The following is a 22,044-nucleotide window of genomic DNA, read 5'->3' on the forward strand; positions in this document are numbered from 1 at the left end:
TCACCCTAAAATTTATTGAAATGAGAAGACATTTTTAACTAAACTATAATTATTGAAACTGAAAGAACACCGAATAGGAAGTCAAGCAACAAGTGAGGTCTGTCTTCAGGCCTACTTTTGCTGTTAAACCAGTGGTATATGCTCAAGCAATGTACCTGTCCTCTCTGCATTCAAATTTACTCATCTATGGATCTTAAGCTTTTCTTTATTGCCTTATTTGTATCATCCTAACATCACCGATGCACTTATACGAATACTGTTAATTTCCTAAAAATATACTAAAAGGAATTTTACTTAAAATAACGTATGAAAATTTATTACCCAGTAATGACAATAATAGCACTTTTCTATGAGTAATCTGAACCAAATTCCAAATGTTACAATAAGGTTTCTTTCTGCCCCTAGATCCCTGGTTCTTAATCTTCTTTGTGATCAAGTCCCAAAAATTAGGGATTTTTTAAAAATAAAATGCTCATGTTAAAATGTTGCATAAAATTTCAAGTAATTCATGGTCTCCTGAAGCTCCACTGGATCAAGTCACCCTGTTCTTCACAGAATGTCTGCCATATAGATTCTGGCCTTTATGTTGTGAATTTGCTTTATGTTTTTCACACAATGGAAGTATTCAGATATTACTAACAAAACTTTAATAAATGTCAAAACTGGCAATACTGGGCATTTTACAGGGGGTCAGGATCTGTTAAAGTACACATACTCACAGAAAGACACACAAGAGCACAGTATAAACAAGTAAGAAACGGAAATATAATTGACAATATGTATTACCTAAGAAGCCCTGGATACAGATTCCAAAGAGACGGTACTCAAATCCTGATCGCTTTCAAAGTTCTGAGACGTAATTACCTCATTAATTTAGGTAAATAAGGACAACTCTGTTGGGTGGCTTCCTTAAAACTATCTTTTATTGGCATTCTGAAAATGAAAAACGTTATGAGGGAACTAGAAGAATTTACCTCGCTGAATGTGAAATCTCCTTAAGGTCATCATTTTCAGGCCATCTTTAGTAACACCTTTTAATCCAAGACACTGATGCTCACACTGACATAACTTTGTTCTAAAATCTGACACATTTATGAATTTGAGTAACTTAGACAACACACCCCAGGTGTTCCTTTGCACCGCAAACAACCATTTGCTAGAATTGCAAAATGTTTATGAAAATTTCAAGTTGCAAAGAAAACTGTGGCAGTCATGTTTGAAATATTATTTTAAAATTTACCCTTCCAATGGAATCTTTACATGCAAGACTTCAAATGAAACTTAGTTTGTTTAAAGTTAAAGGATGGTATTTAATACTCCATTTATATGCAAAATAATTCAAGTGTGCCTTTAAAAAGACAGGCAACTCTTAGCAACGTGTATTAATAAACAAGCACAAAGAAATAAATACTATACTAGATTGCTGTTTTTTCTCCAGCAGAGTAGGAGAAATCACCTATGCTCTAACTCCAAAAGGAAAGAGCAATAGGGAAGAGTATATATACGGAAAAAAAGAAGGAAAATCAGGGTCAGCACAAAGGTGAGCCAGAGAGCTCAGGTAAAATGTACTGCATGAAAAGTATTATACTTGGTGACCCCCCAAGAGAGAAGCCACTGCACAAGCCAGCATATCCCATGTCCTGTTGCGACATGTGTGGTTCCAATTATTCCAGCAGTGTAGTCTGGCTACTCAGGTCAAGAACGATGTGCTGCAATACTAGGTATTCAATATTATTTTACAAAACTAAAAATAATTTATACTGGAATTGGAAGAAAAGCATGGAAACTCCCTATATCCTGAATTTACTTGTGTTTTATATCTATTTTTTTTGTATACTCTATAGTTATAAGCGTTCAATGTGTATCTGCTGAATATATAATCTACTTATAGTTAATCAGGAGGCAATCAAATTATTTCCTAGTAGTTCTTACACAGTCTTAGTAGGCTGGAAGAGTTCTTACAGATATAAGGAAATTGGATCCTAATGATATTAGGTAAACTTGCCTAAGGTTACACACAGTTATTGAGACAGTGAGATACAGACTAGTCAATGGACTAAAAATTCTGTATTATTTATGTTACAATATTTTCTTATTTAAGGATATTACCAGTGTATAGTCACTGCTATTATCATTTTCATCATCAGCTACATTTAATTTTTGCCACAACTCTATAAAGTAGGTATTAGTCCCATTTCATAGACTTAAGTTTCACTTAAGTTTCAGAGAGATGGTGAACTGCCCAAGGTCACACAGCTTTTTTTAGTAAAGGAAAAATCAGAATTTGAATCCAGTCTGTTAAGGAGAATATAAATGTAGATCATGCTGCTACTACTAATTTATTCATTGAAGAAATATTTATTGAGTACCTACTATGTGCCGGCACTGTTCTAGAAGCTGGGAAAGTAGTAGTGATGAAAACAATGTCCCTGCTCTCTTGGAGCTTATATTGGGTTGAAAGGAAGGTGGTGGGAAAGAAAAGGAGAGACAAAAACATAAAAACCAAATAACTATATCAGATAGTATTAAGAGCTATGAAGCAGGTAAGGAAGATAGAAAGACAGAGGAAGAAGGAAGATGCTATTTTCCAACGTGAAGACAAGGAAAGCCTCTCTGGTTAGGCAACATCTAGGGGGTGAGGAGGCAAGTTATGTGGATATGTGAGGGAAGACTGAGTCAAGGTCAGACAAGTGCAGAAACTCTGAGCAAGACGTGAGTTTGCTCAAAGAGTGACAAGGCCAAAGGGAGCAAAGTGAACAGGAGGAAAAATACATGGTCATGGCTGTGAAAAGACTCCAGATCACACAGAGCTCTGAATGGGTAGAAAGCAGAAAGACCAGTAAGCAACCTGGCACAGAAATTGAGCCTAAAAAAATCATGGCTTGGACTAGAAAGGTCACGGTGGATGTGGTAAGAATTGATCAGATTCTGCATGTATTTGGAAGGCAGAGTGATAGAATTAAAAATACTTCAATACAGAGAATGCAAAATTCGTCATTGTACAGTATCAAGTATTCTACAGAATGAAGTAGAGGCATAAGATAACATACTCTACTGATCAATGTATTTATTTCTTGGAAGGTAGAATGATATAATAAAACATTTCAGTATAAAGAAATGAATTATTAAAAATAAAATTTATCATTATATAGTAACAAACATTCTAAAGAATGAAACAGAAACATAAAACAACTTACTTTACTGGACAATGTATTTACTTCTCGTTCAGCTTTATGCAATTTATTAATTAAAAAGGTATTTTGTTCACTGCTTGATTGTAGCTCTTTTTCCAAGCGTTCTGCCCGTAAATTAGCTGATTGTTTTTCAGCCTTTCATTCAAACAAAATATTTTAAAATTCATTTATTTTTCAAGTATTTCAAAATCAAATAAGCACTACTTAAAATACATTTACAATTATACAAAAATTATTCAAAACCTCAACATTAACATATACCAATGTAACAAACATTTTCTCAAACTAATTGGTAGAATTCAAATGAAAGATAGTGTTTCAGGAAATATGCAACAAAGGTATCTAGACAAACAACATATGAATGACCACCAACAAAATAAAGTTTATATACTTCTCTCATGAGAGAAACTACCTAAGGCATTCACTTGATGTCTATTTATTTTTAACACTGACTTATTTCAAACATTTTTGGAAGTTTCCAGTCTACAACAGATAGGAAAAAGCATATTAGAAAGTAGAAGACAGGGCTCATTGATAGTAACAAGTACAAATTGAAAATCTAAAATCAATGATTTTCAAAAAAGAAATAGGGAAATACATTATTTCAAAATCCTCAGCTAATCTGCAGACTTCTTAAGTGTGAGCAAAGAGGCTCCTGATCTCATGACACAATTAAGATTGTTAATGAAGTCTGTAGGTTGTCAAAAATGTTTCTGGTTGGTAATATTGATAGTACTCTTTCATGAGGGGAGGGGAACTAAAACCTTTTTAAAAAAACATGTCTACTCAACATTATATATATACACACACATATATACACACATATACACACACACACACACACACACACACGTATTTTTTTTCAGACAAGGTTTTGCTTTGTCTCCCAGGCTGGAGTGCAATGGCACGATCTTGGCTCATTGCAACCTCAGACTCCCAAGCACAAACAATTCTCCTGCCTCAGCCTCCCGAGTAGCTGGGACTTCAGGTGCACACCATGGCGCCTGGCTAATTTTTGTATTTTTTGTAGAGACAGGGTTTTACCCGTGTTGTTCAGGCTCATTTCAAACTCCTGAGCTCAGGTGACCCATTTACCTCAGCCTCCCAAAGTGCTGGGATTACAGGCATAAGCCACCATACCCGACCTCAACATAATCAAAATGAAAACGTTTCGGCATTTAAAGGATACACTTCAGTTTCATAACATCTCATTTCGTATATATAGATGCTCTTCAACTTATGATGGGGTTACATCCTGATAAACCCATCACAAATTGAAAATATCTAAGTCCATAACTTAGACTGCCTACCTTAAGCATCCTCAAAACACGTGAATTAGCCTACAGTTGGAAAAAATCATCTGGCAACACAGTACTCAGTAAAGAGGTTATTTACCCTCATGATCATGTGACTGACTGGGAACTGTGGCTCAGTGCAGCTACACAGCATTGAGAGTATCATACCACATATCAGTAACCCAGGAAAAGATCAAAATTCAAAGTACATAAATACATATATGGCTTTCACACCATTGTATAGTCAAAAAATCATAAGTCAAACCACTTTAAGTTGGGGAACATCTATCTTAAATATGTAAGGACTATATTCGACAAATAATTAGGGAAAAAACCTATTTTCTTCATATATGAAATAATACTCTCTGGGCACAATGATAGCCAAGAAAGTTAAAGAAGAAAGAAATGTTTGCTGTCATATGCTTATTTTCATTTCATCTGACAAATGATAAAAATATAGGCTCTTATGAAAATGTCACAAATCTTTTGTCATCATTCAACTTGCCCTGAAAATAATCACTCTAAAGGACCTCAATGGAAAGTTTCCCATCAGAACTGTATGCTATATTCAACTGCAATCGTCTCACTTATTCTGTCACTGTGTAAAATACATAAGGATGGAAGGATGGCAACATAAACAGTCTCACAATGAACTGCTTCATGTTTAAGGTACAATGATACTGACAACTTTTAATTCAGAAAACCAGTAAATACTGACCTAGCGTCATGTAACAAAATAAAAAAGTAACTTCTACTCTTCAAAACATACCAATGTATTCCTGTATCACTGGCTGGGGGAAAAAAATCACCATCTTGGATTTGGATATTGATTTTAACTACAAATTAAATGCCCGCTAATGCCCACCCCCAAATCATTTTATAACTATTCCAAAGGAAAAAGAAACACTTTGAATTGTAAAAAATAAAAACAATTAAACAGGTATGTTTGCTACAAGTTAGGCACTAAGAACTAAGAAGAATAAGTATATCTGAATAAAATGGAAACCAAGAATTTTCATAAGGCAATACCCCTAGGAGTACCAGTCAGGTCTGCCAACACTTATCTTTCTCTAATGAACCCAGGGAAATAATTCTGCAAAGGCATGTATACCTTTACAGTTGGATTTTACTAGTCTGGGAAGAAGCTATCATAAGATATATCAGTATAGTATTTCTGTTCAAGCAGGATTTGTGACTTTAAGATCTCAAATCCCAGTGTAAGGAATGTACTATCTTGAAAAAAATTATTCTTTCTGGTTTGAGATGACTTTACTTTCAGAAACTCAAATACATACATTTTTATTTTGCATATTCTATTATGTGGCATTTTAAGAGTTAAGACATTTCAGATAGGTGACTTAACTCCCACAGAATAAATATCCCTTTATAAATGTGGTAGCATACGTATTGCTTATGAATCAATAGCTTTCTTCTTTACTAAAAGAATAAATACTCTTGGGATTACACAAATGCGTCAGCATTAGCTTGGAGAGCATACATTTATGCTCTAAAAATCAAAGGTTTGTCAATTGCACTTTTAAAAAGTATGCAATACTCTACCGGGAAGTAATCAGAATCTTACCTCCAGGGATCTGACTGTAGCCTGCATCTCAGCCAACTGCCGCACCTGTATTCTTTGGGCATTTTCCACCTGAGCGTCAGAATTCTCCTTTTCAGCCCTTAATTCCGCTACTTCAGCCTCTAACCCTTTTAATTTTTGACACAAATAGACTTTTTCTCGAGCAAGTTGTTCCACTCGTTTGCTGTCTCTTGTGAGATCAACATTAAGCAGCTGGTTACGTAGTTCTTCTTTATCTTCCTCCAGTCTTGCAATCTAAGAATAATTTTAAAGAAAGCATACAAAGTTAAGTAAATTTTCAGTCATGAACATGCTTCACAAATGAGTAAAATTAAAAATTGCACAAAATCAAAGCTCAGGTGCTGAAACAAAGTACAAAGGAAAAATTTTTAAGTATCACCTTCTTTCTGTTCTTAGTGAGACTCAAATGTGAGTTCAAGGACTGTGTCCTGTTTTCCCTCTATTTCCACGTGGTGTCTAGCACAGGGCTTAATCAGTTGCTGACTAAAATTTAAAAATTGTAATACTATAAAAATAATTATTAAAAATACATCAAGTATTTTAAAATTCATCATAACATTATAGGGGTTCATGACCAAAACTCTGACTACTCTTAAGCTTTTCCTCACATGACTGTAATTCTTGAGCTATGTCTATACTAATAAAATTATCTATGTCAGGGCAACTTAATTCACACAAAAACTGCCTGTCTGTGTACATAAAAGCAAATGTGATTGATGAGAGTTTTTAAATGATAGCTGAGAGTTTATTAAAGTCCTAATTGTAATGATGGCCTAGTTCTTAGCCCTTAGATTCAAGAAAGAATTGAAAAATCATTACTCCAGGGCAAGTGTTAAAGTCACTGGGGAACTTGCAGAGCAGAGACATCAGTGGTCTTGTCATTCATGCCAATTATCACTGCTGGACTCCGTGGGCCTCCAAATCAGTGGGTTTCAAACTGTTTCCTAACCTCTAAGGCATTTCAGAAGCTCCTCACCTCTGGAGACCAGTGGCAAGCAACTAGGGTCTATAACTCATTCTTTCCCTTTCCTGATCTCCCCAACTATCTATCCCCTACCACCACCCCCACCAAATCTCTGGCATTAACCATAAGCTTCTATTTTTAGTCTCTTTTTGGGGTTTCTTCATATGATTCAACTTAAGTAAAAGATTCAGCTGGGTTTTTTTGTTTTTTAAAAAGTTGAAAACTGCTGCTCAAAACAAGACAGAGGTTGTTTACAGCCAGGATGAACATCAAAGGCTCACTGTAAGCTCCCCCCCAAAAAAAAAAAAAAAAAAAAAAAAAAAAAAAACCTAAAGAAATGCTCCACAACCTAGGCAAAAGGAACAACTGTTTGATCACAGCACTACCAATGAATCTAAAAAGTTTAAGACCTCCACCCCAGAGCAGGATCTGTTCTCCACACCTGTAAAATGGGAAACTGAATTAGATGCACTCTAACAACCTTTTTAGTTTTAACACATAGTGATTCCAATTTGTTTCTGGACATGCTGAATTTAAATGCCAATGAGAAATATAGGTAGAGCTATCCAGCAGACAAATATTATTTTCCAGAGAATAAAATTCATCCTTGAAGGCAGCTATGGTATTTAGAGTTAAGCCCTCAAAGCCTAACTAATTAGTGTTTCTCTCCTATTTTTCCTCCCACGCTTTACAAATAACTATTACTTCCTGGTTAGGTCCCAAGATTACCTTTTTATCCACTGTATTCTGTCCTCAGTTTAAATGAAGAACTTGGGCTAGCTGATCTTTAAGATCCTGTTTACCTTTTACATGAGGTAACTTAATATGGTTTTAATGTGCTATATTACAGGTGTGATGGCTCATCTAAGGTCAGGAGTCAATGTGTAACTCAGTTTCAGACAATGGTGCCCTTTACTGAGTACTTAATATGGATCAAATACTGAGCTAAGTGCTCCACATGTAAAATCAATATTAATAATTTCTCTTGTAGTTCCCATTTTACACATAGGGTCACACAGTTCACAATGTTCTTGACCTATATACTTCCTATATTATTGCTTCCTTTCCACGTTTTCAGAGGCATCTGTGTGATAGCCGAAGTCATAGTTGAAGCTACGAGACTGGATGACAGCTAGCTGATGGCTGAGAATTAGATTCCATGTTTATAACTCCTAAACCAGACGTATCAAATCATTCTTACCAAAACTGCCATCTAATTTTACTATTCATTTATTTATTCATGCAACAAATATTTACTGAGTACTTACTAAGTACCCAACACTGTTTTAGGTAGTAAGGACACAACCCAGCGGATAAGCAAACAAACACAAAATCTCTGCTGATGCAGAGCTTATTACAATCATTGCCATAACACTACTCATGTCCCAGACATTCAGCACAGATCTTGGATAAAGCCTCAGCTCTTCCCTTTTCTGCCATTTTCAATCAGACTCACATGTCATCTGCCTTGATTTCCTCAATTTCTTGTGCTCTCAATCTTTCCTCTAAATTTCCAAAGGGCTTTGTTTAAATTTCTCTTTTATGAACTTTATCTAAATCCGCCTGTATTGCAGTTACCTCTACATTTACTGTATTCTATTCTAAATATAAACCTGCTTGACAGATAAGACAATGTGCTAACTGATATTACTTTTTAAAAAGTTATTGAAGTAAAGGAAACTAAACAGAAACAATAGGACTAGGAATAGTGACTGATTTCCTTTTCAAAAAATGATAGCACTTCAATTCCCCAAGGCACACAAGAGGGAAAGGTAGTGTTATCTAATTACTCCATCCTTCCTTGTTTTTATTACCTTTACGATACAAGATAGGGATATGGGTAAGAAAAAAGGCTCTGGAATCAAAGTGCCTAGGTTTCTTTTTTTGTTTTTTTTCAGTATTTTAAAGATACTGCTCTACTGTCTTCTGGCTTGTACTACTTGTAAAAATAAGTCCGTTGTCATTCTTTGTTCCTCTGTATAAGATGTCTTTTCTTTCTCCAGTTACTTCTTCTAAAATTAAACTTTTTCAGATAATGGTAGGTTCACAAAGAATTATTATAAGGATTAATATAGAGGGATCCTGTATATCCTTTAACCAAGATTCCCCTATTGGTAACATTCCTCTTCCATTTTGGGGGAAGACATTATGTAGAATTGGTACTAATTCTTCTTTAAACACCTGGTAAAATTCTCTAGTTAACTATTCATTTTGGGAATTTTAAAATTACAGGTTCAATTTCCCTAACAGTAATAGCTCTATACAAACTGCAGATTTCACATTAAATGAGTTGTGGTAGTTTGTGCCTTTTAAGAAATTGATCCATTTCACCTGCATTGTCAAATTTATTACAGTAGAGTTGTTCAAAGGATTCTCATTTCCCTTCTAATGTCTGTAAGGTCATGAGTGATACTCTCATTCCTGAGATAGGTAAAATTTGTATCTTCCATCTTTTTTGTTAGTCTTGCTAAAAGTTGGTCACTTTTATTATCTTTTCAAAGAACTAGCTCTTTGTTTCACTGATTTTCTCTATTATTTCTGTTTTCAATTTCTGCTATGTTTATTATTTCCCTTCTTCTGCTTCTGCTTGCTTTATTTATTTATTTTTTGATGCTCTTTTTACAGGTTCTTGAGATGGGAGCTTACATTACTGACTTGTTTTCTCATTTCTAACGCATGTATTTAGTGCTACAAATTTTTCTTGGCACTGCTTTAGCTGTGTCCTAAGATTTTTGATATGCTGCATTTTCATCCAATGTATTTTTTGAAATGTAATCTCACTGAAATGTTTTTCTTTGAAATTTCTTCCTTGACCCATAAATTTTTTTTAAGTATGTCATTTCATTTCCAAGTGTTTGAAGATTTCCCTGTTATTTTCTGTTATTAATTTCTAGTTTGATTCTACTGTGGTCAGAAAACTCACTTGTTATGATTTCAAGTTGTATAAGTTTGTTGAGGTTTATTTTATAGCCCAGGATATGGTCTATCTTGCATATGTTCAGTAAGCATTTATATACATTCAGTGAATACATCAAAAGAATATGTCTGGGTGTTCTCCTTGGGTGGCATGTTTTATAAATGTTATTTAGGTTCTAATGGTTGATGGTGTTATTGCATTATTATTTATCCTTGCTGATTTTTAATTTATCACTTGTTGAGAGAGGGGTATGAAGTCACCAATTATAATTATAGATTTGTCTATTTCTCCTTTTAGTTCTATCAATTTTTGCTTCAAACATTTTGCACCTCTGGTGCACATACATTTACATTTAGTATTCCTGTGTCTTCTTGCTGGGTTGACCTCTTTTGTCATTATATAATCTCTTTCTATACAAATCTGGTATTTTTCTTTTTTCTTTTTTCTTTTTTTTTTTTTTGTTTTTGAGACGGAGTCTCGCTCTGTCCCCCAGGCTGGAGTGCAGTGGCGCGATCTCGGCTCACTGCAAGCTCCGCCTCCCGGGTTCACGCCATTCTCCTGCCTCAGTCTCCTGAGTAGCTGGGACTACAGGCGCCCGCCACCGTGCCCGGTTAATTTTTTGTATTTTCAGTAGAGACGGGGTTTCACTGTGGTCTCCATCTCCTGACCTTGTGATCCGCCTGCCTCGGCCTCCCAAAGTGCTGGGATTACAGGCGTGAGCCACCACGCACGGCCTAAATCTGGTATTTTTCTTTGTTATGTTCCTTTGCCCTGAAGTCTGCTCTATCTGATATTAATACTGCCACTCCTGCTTTTAATTAATGATTCCATGATGTATCTTTTTATATCCTTTTATTTACAAACTGCCTATATGGTTATACTTGGAGTTTCCTACAGACATCATACAGTTACCCCTTGACTTATGATGCAATTACATACCAATAAACTCATGAAAAGTGAAAAATATATGGGAAAAATGCAGTTTATGCTGGCAACACAGCATATGGACCCTGACTTATGATGGTTCAAGTTACAACTTTTCAACTTTACAATGGTATAAAGTGACATGCATTCAATAGAAACCATAACCACACTATGTCATAAGGAGCACCCTGACTTACAACGGAGTTACATCCCAATAAACTCATCGTTAAGTTGAAAAATCATCCAAGTTCAACTATTGTAATCTGGGGACTGTCAGTACAGTTAGGTCATTTTTAAAAATATACACTGTAAATCTCTGTGTTTTAATTCATGTATTTAGACCATTTACATTTATTATCATTGATATACTAAGTCACTTTTGTTCTGTTTCTTCTGTTTTTAGTTTCTCTGTTTTTCCTGCCTGTTACATGAACATATTTCAGGATTCCATTTTATCTATAATGTTTTGAATGTATCTCCTTATATAGCTTTCTTAGTAGTTGTTCTAGTTATTATATTTATGTAACTTACCATGGTCTACTGAATTCGTTTTGTCAGTTTTAGTGATGTGTAGAAACTTCACCTCCTTTTATATCCCTTTGCCCTTGCTCATTTATAATTACCTAAAATATTTTCTCTATACATTTAGAACCACATCAGAGTTAAAATTTTTACTTCAACCACCAAACTTTAGAAAATTCATGAGGCAAAAGGAAGTCTATTACATATACCCACAGTTTTGTTTACCATGTACATTTAACCTTCCCAATATTTTGAGATTCCTTATTTTTACTGTTTTCTTCTTGTTTAGACCAACTTCTCTTTTGGATAGGTCTACTGGCAAAAAGTTCTCTTCGTTTTCCTTCATTTGAGAATGTCTTGATTTCCCCTACAACATTCCTGAAGGATATTTTTGCTGGATATAGAATTATGAGTTGACAGTCCTTATCTTTCAGCACTTAATAATGTGCCACTTCCTTCGGGCCTCTATGATTTCTGATGAGAAATGAGCTAATTTTCTAATTGTTTTCCCCAATGGGTAAGATATAATTCCTTGGGCTGCTTTCAAGATTTTCCTACAGTTTTTATAAACCTGACCATGGTATCTCTTGGTGTGAATGTGTTCAGCTTCTTGAAGCTACATGTTTGTGCCTTTATCAAACCTGGCAAGTTTCCAGTCATTATTTCTTCCATTACCTTTTCAACCTTCCCTCTTTCTCCTTTCAAGGACAGAAATCTTAGATATTTTGTTATAGTCCCACAGGACACTGAGAATCTCTGTTTATTTGCTTTTTAAATCTATTTTCTCTAGTCTGTTCAGATTGGGTAATTTCTAATGTTCTACCTTTAAGTTCAGTAATTTTTTCCTCTATCCCTTCCATTCTGCAGTTGAGCCTGGCAACTCAGGCTTTCTTAGTCACTCTATTTTTCAGTTCTAAAATTTCCAATTTTCTTCTCTTTATTCTCTGTTTCTTTGCTAAGTCTATTTTTTAAAATTTGTTTCAACCACATTTGTAATTGCTCATTGAATCATTCTTACCATGGCTGCTTTAAAATGTTTGTCAAATAATTCTAACACCTCTGCATCTTGGTGTTGGCATCTATTAGTATGTTTTACATTCAGTTTCAGACCTTCCTAGTTCTTGTCAACTTTGTTGAGCATCAGATCGTTGCAGATACACAGCTTTACTTCTGGTTACTGTATTCTGTTCCATTTGGCTATATGTCTGTTTGTACCAGTACCTTTATATATACTTTATACTAACAAGTGATTTTCACCTGAAACTTGGACATTTGGGGAATTAAGTTATGAGACCCCAGATCTTATACAAAGTTTGTATTAGCTGGCTTTCTGTGATATTGCTATGGTAGGGGATGGGTGGTGTTGCCACCTCATTACTGCCAGGAGGAGGCAGTAGTCCCGATTCTCCACTCTACTTCTGTTGATACCCAAGGAGGGAGGGCTCCTCATGATATCCATGCTGAACAGAGGTGGGAGTTCTGGTTCCCCATTAGGCCTCAACTGACACCTCCCTGGATGGGAAGCGTAGGAGTAATTTATTATTGCTCCTCATGTTACCTACATTGATACCACAGGGCCAGATGTGGCCTCCATTGACAACACACAGCTGGGTAGTGGTTAAAGTCCTGACCCTGTACTAGGCCTCCTCTGACATGACCCAGGCCAGGATGAGGGCTGGGTGCCTCATTACTGCCAGTTGAGAGTGGATGTCCAAGCTCCTCACTGTCTCTAGTGACACCATGGCAGAGGATGGGAGCCCTTGTTATTACCCAGGTGAAGATGTCTTTGTCTGGTTTTGGTATTAGGATAATGCTGGCCTTGTAGAATGAGTTAGGAGGCATTTCCTCTGATTCTGTCTTCTGGAAGAGATTATAGAGAATTAACATAAATTCTCCCTTAAATGTCTGATAGAGTTCACCAGTGAACCCACCTGGGCTGCCCAGTCATTTCTGATTGGATGTCAGACATTGTGAATTTAATTTTTTCAGAGCTGGATTCTTTGTTTTCTTTTACATATTTCTGAATCTTCGTTCTGGAATGCAGCTAAGATACAGTCATGAGCCACATAATGAAGTTTCAGTCAACAACAGTCCATGTATATGACAGGGCTCCCATGAGTATAATATTGTATTTTTATTGTTTAAACCTTTTCTATGTTTAGATATGTTTAGGTACACAAATATTAACCATTATGTTACAATGCCTACAGTATTCAGCACAGTGACATGCTGTACAGGTTTGTAGCCTAGGAGTAATAGGCTGTACCACATAGGCTAGGTATGTAGTATACTGTGCCATCTATAGTCTATGTATAGTCTATGATGTTTGCACATGACAAAATCGCCTCATGACACATTTCTCAGAACATATCCCTGTCATTAAGCAACACATTACTGTACTTAGAAACAGTCAGATCTTTTCAAACCTTACTTTTATTCTTTTTTTTTTTTTTTTTTTTTTGAGACAGAGTCTCGCTCTGTCGCCTGGGCTGGAGTGCAGTGGCGCTATCTCGGCTCACTGCAAGCCCCGCCTCCTGGGTTCCCGCCATTCTCCTGCCTCAGACTCCCGAGTAGCTGGGACTACAGGCGCCCGCCACCTCGCCTGGCTAATTTTTTTTTTTTTTTTTTTTTTTTTTTGAGACAGAGTCTGGCTCTGTCGCCCAGGCTGGAGTGCAGTGGCCGGATCTCAGCTCACTGCAAGCTCCGCCTCCCAGGTTTTCACCATTCTCCTGCCTCAGCCTCCCGAGTAGCTGGGACTACAGGCGTCCGCCACCTCGCCCAGCTAGATTTTGTATTTTTTAGTAGAGATGGGGTTTCACCGTGTTAGCCAGAATGGTCTTGATCTCCTGACCTCGTGATCGCCCCTCTGGGCCTCCCAAAGTGCTGGGATTACAGGTTTGAGCCACCGCGCCCGGCTGCCCGGCTAATTTTTTTGTATTTTTTTTTTAGTAGAGACGGGGTTTCACCGTGTTAGCCAGGATGGTCTCGATCTCCTGACCTCGTGATCCACCCGTCGCGGCCTCCCAAAGTGCTGGGATTACAGGCTTGAGCCACCGCGCCCGGCCTACTTTTATTCTTGTTAACCAAAACTAGAATAGCCTTTAGTCTATGGCTAATTTGGCCCTGCTACTGAGGCAAAATCCTTCTGAGATTTCTACTCAAAGTACCATGCATTAGAGTATCTTTTCACTCTGTCTAATGGAAAAATAAATGTTTGCCCAGTCCCATGTGAACTCTAGGGACTGTCCCACCTAAATAATTTTCTTTCTCTGGCCTTGTATAGTTTCCTCCACACATGCACTAAGAAATACTGCGAAGTTACCCTCTACAGAACTCTGGAGCTCTCCAATACTCTGCTTTTCAAATTCTACTTTCCTTGGCCTCTCAAATTCTGAACTCCAACTCCTCAGCTCAAAGATCATGGAGCTCAATTTAGGTTTTTTATCTCTGTACAGTGGCCTGGAAACTCTCTCCAGAACCTAAGATGGGGCAATCATAGAGCTCTTATCATTTGTTTTCCTTCCCTCAGATCTGCCCTGTGTTGCCCATTTTCCAATGTCTGAAAACCGTGGTTTCCTATATTTTGTCCCAGTTTTCAGTAAAGGCCTTAAAGTAAATTCCATCCCTATTCCATCCCAGTCAGAAGCAGAAATAATTGTCTTCCACGATTTGAATCCTGACCATACACTAGCTGTGTGACCTTGGGCCAGTCTCTCAGTGTTTTCATCTTCTCATTTATAAAATGATGATTATCTAACTACTAGCGTTGTTGAGATGATTTTTTAAAAGTATATATAAAGGTACTGGTACAAACAGACATATAGCCAAATGGAACAGAATACAGTAACCAGAAATAAAGCTGTGTATCTGCAACGATCTGATGCTCAACAAAGTTGACAAAAACAAGCAATGGGGAAAGGACTCCCTATTTAAAAACTGGTGTTGGGAAAACTGGCTAGCCATATGCAAAGGAATGAAACTGGATCTCTACTTTTAACTATACCCAAAAGATAACTCAAGATAAATTAGGAAATACCATTCTGGACATTAGCCTTGGCAAATAATATACGACTAAATTTATGACCCTCTAAGGCAAGGGTCCCCAAACACCAGTCCATGGCCTGTCAGGAATAGGGCCACACAGCAGGAGGTGAGCAGCAGGGGAGCGACCATTATTGCCTGAGCTCTAACTCCTGTCAGATCAGCGGCTGCATTAGATTCTCATAGTTGTGTGAACCCTATTGTGAATTGCACATCCAAGGGATCTAGGTTGCATGCTCTTTATGAGAATTTAATGCCCTAATGCCTGATGATCTAAGGTGGAAAAATTTTATCCTGAAACCATTCCTCCCCTAGCCTTGGTTCATGGAATAATTGTCTTCCACGAAACCAGTCCTCAGTGTCAAATGGCACCAGGTACTTTGGGGACCACTGCTCTAAAGCAATTGCAACAAAGATAAAAATTGATAACTGGGACCTAATTAAACTAATGAGCTTTTGTTTGGCAAAAGAAACTATCAATAGAGTAAACAGACAACCCACAGAATGAGAGAAAATACCTGCAAACTATGCATCTGACAAAGTTATAATATCTAGAATCTATAAGGAATTTACATAATGCAACAAGGAAAAAACAACCCCATAAAAAAGTGGGCAAAGTACATAAACAGACACTTCTCAAAAGAAGATATATAAGCAGCCAACAAACATGGAAAAAAATGCTCAACATCACTAATCATCAGAGAAATGCAAAGTAAAAAACACAATGAGATACCATCTCACACCAGTCAAAATGGCTACTACTAAAAGGAAAAAAAATAACAGGTGCTAGCAAGGCTGCAGAAAAAAGGGAACACTTATACACTATTGATGGGAATGTAAATCAGTTCAGCCACTGTGGAAAGAAGTCTGGATACTCTCAAACAACTAAAAATAGAACTACCATTCCAGCAATCCCATTACTGGGTATATACCAAAAGGAGAATAAATCATTCTATAAAAAAGACACATACACTCGTATGTTCATCGTACTACTATTCACAATAGCAAAAACATGGAATCAACCTAGGTTCCCATCAGTGGTGAACTAGATAAAGAAAATGTGGTACATATACACCACGGAATACTATGCAGGCATAAAAATGAATGAACCTTTGCAGCAACACAGATACAGCTGGAGACTATCATCCAAAGCAAATTAACAAAGGAATAGAAAACCAAATACCAAAATACCACATGTTCTCACTTATTAAGTGTGAGCTAAACACTGACTACATATGGACATAAAGATGGGAACAACAGAACTGAGGACTACTAGAGAGGGGAGAGGATGAGGGGGAAAGAGCTCAAAAACTTCCTATTAGGTACTACTACGCTCAGTATCTAGATGATGGAATCTTTATTACCCCAAAGTTCTGCCTCAGCATCATGCAATATACCCATGTAACAAATCTACACATGTACCTGCTGAATCTAAAATAAACCTTGAAATTATTTTTTTAAAAAAGAAAAGTTAAGTAGAATAAAGTATAAGTAGTAAAAAAAAGAAAAAAGAAAATAATTCGGAAACTTTTTTTTACACTGACTTTAATTTGTGCTTCTGATGAAAATACATTTCACTTATTACATTTTGAATACAATTGCATTTTGGTTTTTAATTCTACATGTTATTAATGGAAAACAAACATGTAAGAAGCTTCTTTATAACAGTATAGTGATTTTGCTAAATTGAAAAAAAAATGTGGCTGGGTGCAGTGGTTCATGCCTATAATCCCAGTACTTTGGGAGTCTGAGGTGGGTGGATCACTTGAGGTCAGGAGTTCAAGACCAGCCTAGCCAACATGACAAAACCCCATCTCTACTACAAATACAAAAATCAGCTGGGTGAGGTGATGCACACCTATACTCCCAGCTATTCAGGAGGCTGAGGCAGAAGAATGGCTTAAACCCAGGAGGCAGAGGTTGCAGTGAGCCAAGATCGCGCCACTGCACTCCAGCCTGGGCAACAGAGTAAGACTTTGCCTTAAAAAAGAAAGAAAGAAAGAAAGAAAATTCCATGAAATAAATATGTAATAATCTTTAAACTATATATAAAGCGTTTCACTCAATAAATTAAAGGTAAATGTGTCTCCTGCCCCTATTTCTTTCTTTCACTTCTTCAACTTCTGTAAAGTCTGATTTACAAATCTGAAATCAACTTAAAATATCTGTATATTTATTATGTTAGTTGGTACCATGATAATAACTGTCAGGTATGAATGATACTAATACCATTAATTGAGTATCTACTGTGTCAGGCATTATGGTAAATATTTTGCACATGAAGTTTCAAGTTCCCAGATCTTAGTTTTTGAATTATTACATTAACTTTTTGTATTACTTAAGAAAACAATAGGAGGGGGTGTTCCAAGATGGCCGAATAGGAACAGCTCTGGTCTGCAGCTCCCAGTGTGATGGACACAGAAGAAGGGTGATTTCTGCATTTCCAACTAAGGTACCTGGTTCATCTCATTGGGACTGGCTGGACAGTGAGTGCAGCCCACAGAGGGCGAGCTAAAGCAGGGAGGGGTGCCTCACCCAGGAAGTGCAAGGGGTCAGGGGGTTTCCTTTTCCTAGCCAAGGGAAGCCGTGACACATCACCTGGAAAAACAGGACACATCTGCCCAAATACTGCGTTTTCCCAAGGTCTTAGCAACTGGGAGACAAGAAGATTCTCTCCCATGCCTGGCTCGATGGGTCCCATGCCCACGGAGCCTTGCTCACTGCTAGCGCAGCAGTCTGAGATTGAACTGCGAGGCAGCACCCTGACTTGGGGAGGGGCGTCCCCCATTGCTGAGGCTTGAGCAGGTAAACAAAATGGCCAGGAAGCTCAAACTGGGCGGAGCCCACCACAGCTCAACAAGGCCTACTAGCTCTAGACTCCACCTCTGTGGGCAGGGAATAGCTGAACAAAAGGCAGCAGATAACTTCTGCAAACTTAAATGTCCCTGTCTGACAGCTCTGAAGAGAGCAGTGGTTCTCCCAGCATGGCGTCTGAGCTCTGAGAATGGACAGATTGCCTCCTCAAATGGGTCCCTGATCCCCGAGTAGCCTAACTGGGAGACACCTCTCAGTAGTGGCCAAAAGACACCTCATATAGGTGGCTGTTCCTCTGGGACGAAGCCATCCAGAGGAAGGATCAGGCAGCAATATTTGCTGTTCTGCAATATTTGCTGTTCTGCAGCCTCCACTGGTGACACCCAGGCAAATGGTCTGGAGTGGAACTCCCGCAAACTCCAACAGACCTGCAGCTGAGGGACCTGACTGCTAGGAGGAAAACTAACAAACAGAAAGGAATAGTAGTAACATCATCAAAAAGGTCATCTACACCAAAACCCCATCTGTAGATCACCAACATCAAACACCAAAGGTAGATAAAACCACAAACATGGGGAGAAACCAGAGCAGAAAAGCTGAAAACTCTAAAAATCAGAGCGCCTCTTCTCCTCCAAAGGATCACAGCTCCTTGCCAGCAACAGAACAAAGCTGGACAGGGAATGACTTTGACAAGTTGACAGAAGTAGGCTTCAGAAGGTTGGTAATAACAAACTTCTCTGAGTTAAAGGAGGATGCTCGAACCCATTGCAAGGAAAATAAAAACTTGAAAAAAGATTAGATGAATGGCTAACTGGAATAAACAGTGAAGAGAAGACCTTAAATGACCTGATGGAGTGCAAACCATGGTACGAGAAATTCGTGATGCATGCACAAGCTTCAATAGCCGATTTTATCAAGTGGAAGAAAGGGTATCAGTGATTGAAGATCAAATTAATGAAATGAAGCGAGAAGACAAGGTTAGAGAAAAAAGAGTAAAAAGAAACAAACAAAGCCTCCAAGAAATATGGGACTATGTGAAAAGACCAAATCTATGTCTGATTGGTGTACCTGAAAGTGATGGGGAGAATGGAACCAAGCAGGAAAACACTCTTCAGGATATTATCCAGGAGAACTTCCTCAACTTAGCAAGGCAGGTCAACATTCAAATTCAGGAAATACAGAGGACACCACAAAGACACTCCTTGAGAAGAGCAACCCCAAGACACATAATTGTCAGATTTACCAAGGTTGAAATGAAGGAAAAAGTGTTAATGACAGCCAGAGAGAAAGGTCAAGTTACCTACAAAGGGAAGCCCATCAGACTAACAGCAGATCTCTCAGCAGAGACACTACAAGCCAGAAGGGAGTGGGGGCCAATATTCAATATTCTTACAGAAAATAATTTTCAATCCAGAATTTCATATCTAGCCAAACTAAGCTTCGTAAGTGAAGGAGAAATAAAATCCTTTACAGACAAGCAAATGCTGAGAGATTTCTGTCACCACCAGGCCTGCCTTACAAGAGCTCCTGAAGGAAGCACTAAACATGGAAAGAAACAACCGGAACCAGCCACTGAAAAAACATGCCAAATTGTAAAGATCATCGATGCTATGAAGAAACTGCATCAATTAACTGGCAAAACAACCAGCGAACATCATAATCACGGGATCAAATTCACACATAACAATATTAACCTTAAATGTAAATAGGCTAAAAGAACCAATTAAAAGACACAGACTGGCAAATTGGATAAAGAGTCAAGACCCATCAGTGTGCTATATTCAGGAGACCCATCTCACGTGCAAAAACGCACATAGGCTCAAAATAAAGAGATGGAGGAACATCTACCAAGCAAATGGAAAGCAAAAAAAAAAAAAAGCAGAGGTTGCAATCCTAGTCCCTGATAAAACAGACTTTAAAACAACAAAGATCAAAAGAGACAAAGAAGAGCTAAGTATCCTAAATATATATGCACCCAATACAGGAGCACCCAGATTCATAAAGCAAGTCCTTAGACACCTACAAAGAGACTTAAACTCCCACATAATAATAATGGGAGACTTTAACACCCCACTGTCAACATTAGACAGATCAATGAGACAGAAGGTTAACAAGGATATCCAGGAACTAAACTCAGCTCTGCAACAAGCAGACCTAGTAGACATCTATAGAACTCTCCACCCCAAAGCAACAGAATATACATTCTTCTCAGCACCACATTGCACTTACTCTAAAATTGACTACATAATTGAAAGTAAAGCACTCCTCAGCAAATGCAAAAAAAAAAAAAAAAAAAACAGAAATCACAACAAATTGTCTCTCAGACCACAGTGCAAGCAAACTAGAACTCAGGATTAAGAAATTCACTCAAAACTGCCCAACTATATGGAAACAGAACAACCTGCTCCTGAATGACTACTGGGTAAATAACAAAATGAAGGCAGAAATAAAGATGTGCTTTGAAATCAATGAGAACAAAGACACAACGTATAAGAATCTCTGGGACAAAGCAGTGTGTAGAGGGAAATTTATAGCACTAAATGCCCACAAGAGAAAGAAGGAAAGATCTGCAATTGACACCCTAACATCACAATTAAAAGAACTAGAGAAGTAAGAGCAAACACATTCAAAAGCTAGCAGAAAGCAAGAAATAACTAATATCAGAGCAGAACTGAAAGAGATAGAGACACAAAAAACCCTTCAAAAAAATCAACGAATCCAGGAACCAGTTTTTTGAAAAGATCAACAAAATTGATAAACTGCTAGCAAGACTAATAAAGAAGAAACGAGACAAGAATCAAACAGATACAATAAAAAACAATAAAGGGGATATCGCCCCCTATCCCACAGAAACGCGAACTACCATCAGAGAATACTATAAACAGCTCTACGCAAATAAACTAGAAAATCTAGAAGAAATGGATAAATTCCTGGATACATCTACCCTCCCAAGACTACAAGGAAGAAGTTGAATCTCTGAATAGACCAATAACAAGCTCTGAAATTGAGGCAATAATTAATAGCCTACCAACCAAAAAAAGTCCAGGACCAGAACTGACAGCTGAATTCTACCAGAGGTACAAAGAGGAACTGGTACCATTCCTTCTGAAACTATTCCATTCAATAGAAAAAGAGGGAATCCTCCCTAACTCATTTTATGAGGCTAGCATCATCCTGATACCAAAGCCTGGCAGAGACACAACAAAAAAGAGAATTTTAGACCAATATCCCTGATGAACATCGATGCAAAAATCCTCAATAAAATACTGGCAAACCGAATCCAGCAGCACATCAAAAAACTTATCCACCATGATCAAGTCGGCTTCATCCCCGGGATGTAAGGCTGGTTCAACATATGCAAATCAATAAACGTAATCCATCATATAAACAGAACCAAAGACAAACACCACACGATTATCTCAATAGATGCAGAAAAGGCCTTCGACAAAATTCAACAGCTCTTCATGCTAAAAACTCTCAATAAACTAGGTATTGATGGGACATATCTCAAAATAATAAGAGCTATTTATGACAAACCCACAGCCAATATCATACTGAATGGGCAAAAACTGGAAGCATTCCCTTTGGAAACTGGCACAAGACAAGGACGCCCTCTCTCACCACTCCTACTCAACATAGTGTTGAAAGTTCTGACCAGGACAATCAGGCAACATAAAGAAATAAAGGGTATTCAATTAGGAAATGAGTAAGTCAAATTGTCCCTGTTTGCAGATGGCAGGATTGTATATTTAGAAAACTCCATCATCTCAGCT

At 37.5% G+C, this 22,044-nt stretch overlaps 1 protein-coding gene across 15 annotated transcripts in view; it reads right to left on the reverse strand.

The window, feature by feature from the left end:
* CEP83 (centrosomal protein 83) overlaps positions 1-22,044 on the reverse strand; it is a 163,493-nt gene that overhangs the window by 77,216 nt on the left and 64,233 nt on the right. For all 15 annotated transcript variants that reach the window (XR_012420492.1, XR_012420491.1, XR_012420494.1 and 12 more), the window contains 2 exons: positions 6,072-6,323; positions 3,198-3,329 (listed from right to left, as the gene is read on the reverse strand). Coding sequence is in view for 12 of the 15 variants with exons in the window: in XM_065524653.1 (XP_065380725.1) it covers positions 3,198-3,329; positions 6,072-6,323 (384 nt within the window). In the remaining 3 variants the exon portion in view is untranslated. The remainder of the gene's footprint in view (positions 1-3,197; positions 3,330-6,071; positions 6,324-22,044) is intronic.

Source organism: Macaca fascicularis, chromosome 11 (assembly GCF_037993035.2).
Source record: "Macaca fascicularis isolate 582-1 chromosome 11, T2T-MFA8v1.1".
Lineage (NCBI taxonomy): Eukaryota > Metazoa > Chordata > Mammalia > Primates > Cercopithecidae > Macaca > Macaca fascicularis.